A 5,569-nucleotide genomic window follows, 5' to 3' on the forward strand; every position below is an offset into this window, starting at 1 on the left:
ATATTCATTCACTCTTACAAATATGTGCAGCAGTAAAATAAACCGAACCCGTTTTATTATTTAAATATTGCAACATCCTTCAGCTGAACGCAGGCCTTTCCCTCCCTCTGCCTTGAAATTTGGAAATAATTACCTTTGAACCATCTGTCATTGTGCAAAACGGAATTCAAATTTCGCATAGATTAACTGGCCTTAAAGCACTGTCGACACATCAAGCAAAACCAGCTGTTCACCCAAATAATCGCTGCACAACTTTTTTTTTCTTTTTTTTTCTCTCCATAATTTACTTCAAAGATAATGTGCTGTTCATTTTAAATACAAAAAAGCTACATTAAATATACATGTTAGTCTTTAATACAAATAGGCGGCTGCAGCGATTAAGACCATTCTTGTTACATTTTAGCATTTAAACCATTCAGAAACTAAAAAAAATCTGAGGATAAGCATGTACTCAGAAAATAATTGTTCTCAGAATTTGCTTCACCAATGCTCTTGTTCTTTCTCTTTGTCGATTTTTTTTTCAAATGCAACCACACAAAAAAAGATTTAAATAAATAAAAGAAAAGTCCGCGGTGAGTGGAAAATATTCAGGTATTAAATATTTGACATACCTTTCTTTAGTTCATAAGGGGAGTCTTTACAAAGATCTACCTGCGTTTGGCCTCTGACTTTCTGGCTCTCTCTTACCAAAGCCTCTGCTCTATTTAATACAGTCTGGTTTAATCCGTTAAAATGTGCCGTGGAGCCCGTGGTTACCGAGCCGTGGTTACTGTGGAGGTGTCCAAAAGTGCCACCGTAGTTCGTGTAGCCGGGATAGAAAGGGGACGTGTAGTACAGAGGCCTGGACAGGACCGTGCTGTTGGGGAGCGGGCACTGCGGGGAGGACCGGGACGGGGACGCGGTGCTGCCCAGGACAGCGCTCTGACCCAAACCGGGACACGCCTGCGACGCGTCGCCGCCGCCGCCGCCGCTGCCCTTGCACCTGTCTGAGGACGTGGCGATCTCCGCGAGGGACCACAGTTTGGGTTTGGGGGCCGAGGGGGGCGAGTGGATCACAGAGGTCACGTTGCTGGTCACCGCGTTCGGTGCGTGGCCTAAATCTGCCGGCTTGTCCGGCTGCGCGGCGGCCTGGTTCCCCCGGGGCCCCGCCGCGGGAGACGAGGTGGTCGGTTTCGCGGAGTCCGGCAGCAGCTCCGTAGTCCGCTCCTCCTGGTCTTTTAACTCCGAGTCGCTCAGGAGGGGATCCATTTCTTTGCCACGGTTCTCTTCTTTAAATCTGTCACAGCCCATGTCCCCTGGGTTCAGTAGTTTGTGATCTAAAGCGCAAAAAAAAAAACAAGAATGGAATTACTGCCAAATAAGCGTATCATTCAATTGCTGATAACGCGTATTTAAGTGGAATATATATATATATATATATATATATATATATATATATATATATATATATATATATAATCACACGTCTCCCTTCCTCTAAAAACAGTAACTGTGTGCTATAAATTTTCTCATAAACCAGTGCACCAGATTTAAAAAGAGAGCAGTGAACTCCCATTCTCTTATTAAACATTATGGCACAAATTGAGTCGTGACTTCACACCTCTAAATCTTATACATACACAACATATCAGTAGTCATATAAATGTGTTTTCTTGGGTGATCTTAGGCGTCATGATGAGCGTGGATGGACATACAAAGGCACTTTTCGCCGAATTCCCAGCTCCCTTCTGCAGCTGCATCCTTATTATGCCGTTAAAGATAAATTGGCTGCTAAACACTCTGCGTCACCAGCAATTTTAGCCCGTGAAAAGTCAAACGGGGGAAGTTCAAGGTGATTATTATTTAAAGCAATTGTCTCATTATAAATTATATACCACCATTAACCAGCAATCAATTTTGCACCCTGAGTGGAAACGACTGCGATGAAAAATTGATGATTTCCCCCCCCCCTTTCCCTCTCTCTCTCTTTTTTTAATCCCCCCCTCCCCCCTCCCGTAACACCAACCTGCTTCTGTGTCTGTGGAGTCTCCTTTATCTAAAGGCTTGTTTGGCTCGTCGTCGTCATTTTTCTCCAAGTCAATATTCTCGTCCTCCTCCTCGTCCTCGCTCCGGTTCCGGGGGGTCCAGGTCATCTTGTTCTCCTTCTTTAGCCTCCTCCTGGCGTTGGCGAACCAGGTGGACACCTGCGTGAGGGTCATCTTGGTGATGATGGCCAGCATGATCTTCTCGCCCTTGGTGGGGTAGGGGTTCTTGCGGTGCTCGTTGAGCCAGGCCTTCAGGGTGGCAGTCGCGTCCCGCGTCGCGTTTTTCCGGTACGCAGGGTCACCATAAGGGTAGGTGCCCAAGGGCGCTGCGTACGGGTGGTATCCTATAGAGCCGGCCATTCCCGTGGTGTGATCATAGGGGGAACTCTGAAATAATAACAACAATAATAATTATTAAAAATTCTAACTCGTGTAACATGTTCTTCTATTTTCCAAAACTGCTGCAAAACAGCCTGGCTGAATGGACATACACGGCACATAAACATAAACACACACACGCACATACGTACACCCATGCGCGTGCACCATACCACGAGCGTGCACGCGCCCATACACACGAACACGCTGGCTTCAACCCAGCAGGTCAAGTTGGAAGTTTATGGAGTTGCTCTGAACTCGACTGTAAATATTAATTATGATAACCGCTTCTACCAGCTCGCTCCGTCGCTGCTCTTCACGGTGACAATACGCCGTGTTTCTCTCTTTTCGCCAAGGAAACTCATCAAATTAAATTTTTGCATAATTGCTTCAAGATTATTTTATTTTAAACTTGGCCTTTTCTATTAAAAAAAAAAAGTCTTAATAGTCACCGGGCCCTTAAAGTATGATTAATAAGTCGTGTTGCTTTAGTGTAACGATCTGAAAATGTAAAATAAAAAATAACAAATAAGGTCAGTATACTTTGTTTGTTTGTGTGTTTTATGTTAAACTTTTACAGCTGACACAGTTAATAAGATTATGGGGAGGGGGGGAAAGGAAAGAAAGAAAACAAGCAGCGCTCTGAGCTTCCTTCATTCCTTCGGCGCTTCTGCAGTCAGTCATGGGCAGAAAGAGTTCGGCACTCTTCTTATAAAAAAAACACAATTTTCTTAGGACCTTATAATAACAGAGGACCTAGTTTAAAATTTTGGTTTTGCTCATTAAAAGGTTTCTGTAATCTTATCCACCCGTTTTTATTATAATTTTATTATCACTATTTTTTCTGTGACGCACATTTCCTAACACCTCCTCTCCGATCAAGCAGACACCCAGAAGAGTAGTACCGAGTTAATTCCACCCCCCCCCCCTACACACACACACACACACACACTCTCCCCTCTTTCTGCTTGTCTTTAGGTTCATTAATAAACTTTAATCTACTCACCACGTATGAGGTGAAGGTGGCAGCGGCCGCCGCGTCCGCACTGTACGGGAGGTGGGAGTTGTAGCCCGGCGAGGCGCTGGTGAACGCGGTAGATCCGGCATAGGGCGCAAAAGCAGATCCCGAAGAGGATCTCCCGAGTTCCTCCGTCCTGGGTCCCGAGATGACGCTCGTGCTGTACGCGGGGCACGAGTACAGGGCCAAGGAGGCGGACGGCTGGTACAAGTAGCCCTGAGGATACGCCATGCTGGAGCCCCGGAGAGTGTGAGCCACTTAACTTGCGCACTTTCACCCCCTCCTCTCTCTTTTTTTTCCTTTTTTTTATTTTCTCATGCGCCGCTGTCGGAGCGCATAGAGCCGTGCGTCTGCAGACCCCGCTGTCTGTCTCTTCTTGTGAATAAAAATGGCAACAAAAAAAAGTAAAGAGTTTAGATTCGATAAAAAAAAAAACGCTCGAGTATTGGGAGTGGGTTAGTTTGGACGCTGCCAGACAGCCACTTTCCGTCGGAGGTTTAGTCTCTCTGCCGCTCCCTTATCTGAGTTGCACCGTCGCTCTCATGCCTGCGTGCAGAAGTTTTATTTTTTCTTTTTACCCGTCGGACTGGGGCTTTGCTTGGGAAAATGTCCTGCCAAGACGCTAAGTTGGAAATTGAGGATCCTGACGCCTACTACGCTGCACACCACGCTCCTCCTCTCGGGGTGTAGTCACCGAAGGGAAAGGCAAGCTTATGCTGGGTAACCACAATCCTACCCAAACCCATGCTCCCTCTCTCTCTCTCTCTCCTCTCTCTCTCTCCTCTCTCTCCTTCTTTCTGCCTCACCCTCCCTCCTCTCGCGTTAACTAACAAGCCTTCTCATTCTCTAGTTCTCTATTTCCCCCTTTAACAAGACTCGTTGCAGTAAGCCTCAAGTGCGCCTGGCAGCCTCCCTTTGGACGGCGACGTCATGCGCGTCTATCAACTCCCAACTTTCCTCTTTCTTTTTTTTTCCTTTTTTTTTCCTTTTTTCCCTCTTTCCTTCCAAAATACGAACTCCTCACTTTCACACTTGATCAATAACAAATCGGCTGTTGTATTGCAGGGATGTGAAGCTTGCAAGATACCGGCAGGAATTAGGAAAGGCGCTCCACTGCAGTGCTCTCCTTTTGTTGTTGTTTTTTTTTCCTTTGTGCGTAAAAGAAAAAAAAGAACGAATAAAAAGAGAAGTGTTCTTTTCTTACTTTTCTTTTTTTTCTTTTTGAAAGAGAGCGTTAAATAAACAGGCAGATGCTGTTCGATCTCCGCGCGCGTCGTGTTAAACATCCGCACCGGGGGTTTCAAATGGATTACTGCAATTGCGCGCGTTGGCGTTCTAAAAAAGCCAATTGGTAAGATGCATGTCGAATAAAAAAATATATATAAATAATCATAATAATGAAAAAAAGATGGCTAAAAGATTTCGTAAACTGCACTCGACCGAAGCGAACAACTCTATCAGGATTGCTTTTCTGGGGGGTTAAGAAACTTTTCTTTTCTTTTTTTTTCACTTTGACATGTCTTTGTGTGTGTGCTCGCGCGTGTGTTTTAATTGTATGGAATCATGGCTCTCTGGCTGGTCAAATTGTCCACTTTTTTTTTTTTTTCCAGACGCTCCTAGAATAATCAGTCGCTCTCAAAAAGTCATAAACCCTCAATCCAGGGCAGATTAGTGCCAATTACAGCAAGTCCGCCCGGACTAGTGGGTGTAATCTTATTTGATCACAACAAACATACAGTATTTCTATTCTGAAATGTCATTAAATAAAAACGTATACACACCTACGGTTGTATTTAATTGATCAATTTTTACATATCTATTAAGTAAACCTATATATTATTTGATAGAACTTATTATTATTATTATTATTATTATTAATAATAATAATGCATTTAACTGCAGTATTATTATTATTATTATTATTGATATTATTATTATTATGTAAATTACGGGGGGCTTTTAAACATATTCTTTGAGATATTTGAGGCGTTCTGAGAGCCTGTTTCCACGCTGGTGATTGACTCTGCAGTTCAGGTCTCAGATGAGCCGAAAGGGATCGCTGTAGGCGCTGCTAAAGACTGTGCACACACTGTCACGTGCTTCTCACGCTCTGAAAACCCCTCCGGAGAGCAGGGAATGATGACGCCGG

At 44.3% G+C, this 5,569-nt stretch overlaps 1 protein-coding gene and 1 long non-coding RNA gene across 9 annotated transcripts in view; one reads left to right on the forward strand and one right to left on the reverse strand.

Moving 5' to 3' along the window:
* Window positions 1-5,569, forward strand: part of LOC108240274 — a 74,568-nt gene that overhangs the window by 64,619 nt on the left and 4,380 nt on the right. For 5 of the 8 annotated variants that reach the window (XR_005234079.1, XR_005234083.1, XR_005234084.1 and 2 more), the window contains exon 1: window positions 4,634-4,771. The exons of 1 other annotated variant lie outside the window; for it this stretch is intronic. This is a non-coding gene — a long non-coding RNA (uncharacterized LOC108240274). Of the gene's footprint in view, window positions 1-3,530; window positions 3,670-4,006; window positions 4,141-4,633; window positions 4,772-5,569 lie in introns of those variants that run through there. 2 more of the 8 variants (XR_005234082.1, XR_005234081.1) reach the window with 2 other exon arrangements.
* On the reverse strand, window positions 254-3,680 carry irx5a (iroquois homeobox 5a). Its single transcript, XM_017423635.3, has 3 exons — window positions 3,409-3,680; window positions 2,006-2,411; window positions 254-1,316 (listed from the first exon to the last, which is right to left on the reverse strand). Exons 1-3 carry the CDS (start codon window positions 3,649-3,651, stop codon window positions 595-597), a joined length of 1,371 nt encoding a protein of 456 aa, XP_017279124.1. The 5' UTR covers window positions 3,652-3,680; the 3' UTR covers window positions 254-594.

This window comes from Kryptolebias marmoratus, linkage group LG15 (assembly GCF_001649575.2).
Source record: "Kryptolebias marmoratus isolate JLee-2015 linkage group LG15, ASM164957v2, whole genome shotgun sequence".
Taxonomy (NCBI): domain Eukaryota; kingdom Metazoa; phylum Chordata; class Actinopteri; order Cyprinodontiformes; family Rivulidae; genus Kryptolebias; species Kryptolebias marmoratus.

Bases quoted from the DNA above. Each gene is read 5' to 3' on its own strand.
- irx5a (XM_017423635.3), bottom strand. From the start codon at position 3,651: ATGGCGTATCCTCAGGGCTACTTGTACCAGCCGTCCGCCTCCTTGGCC. The intron at 2,412-3,408 runs GTGAGTAGATTA...TTATTATTTCAG, and splicing joins CCACCTTCACCTCATACGTG to AGTTCCCCCTATGATCACAC. The intron at 1,317-2,005 runs GTTGGTGTTACG...TTTGCGCTTTAG, and splicing joins CTCCACAGACACAGAAGCAG to ATCACAAACTACTGAACCCA.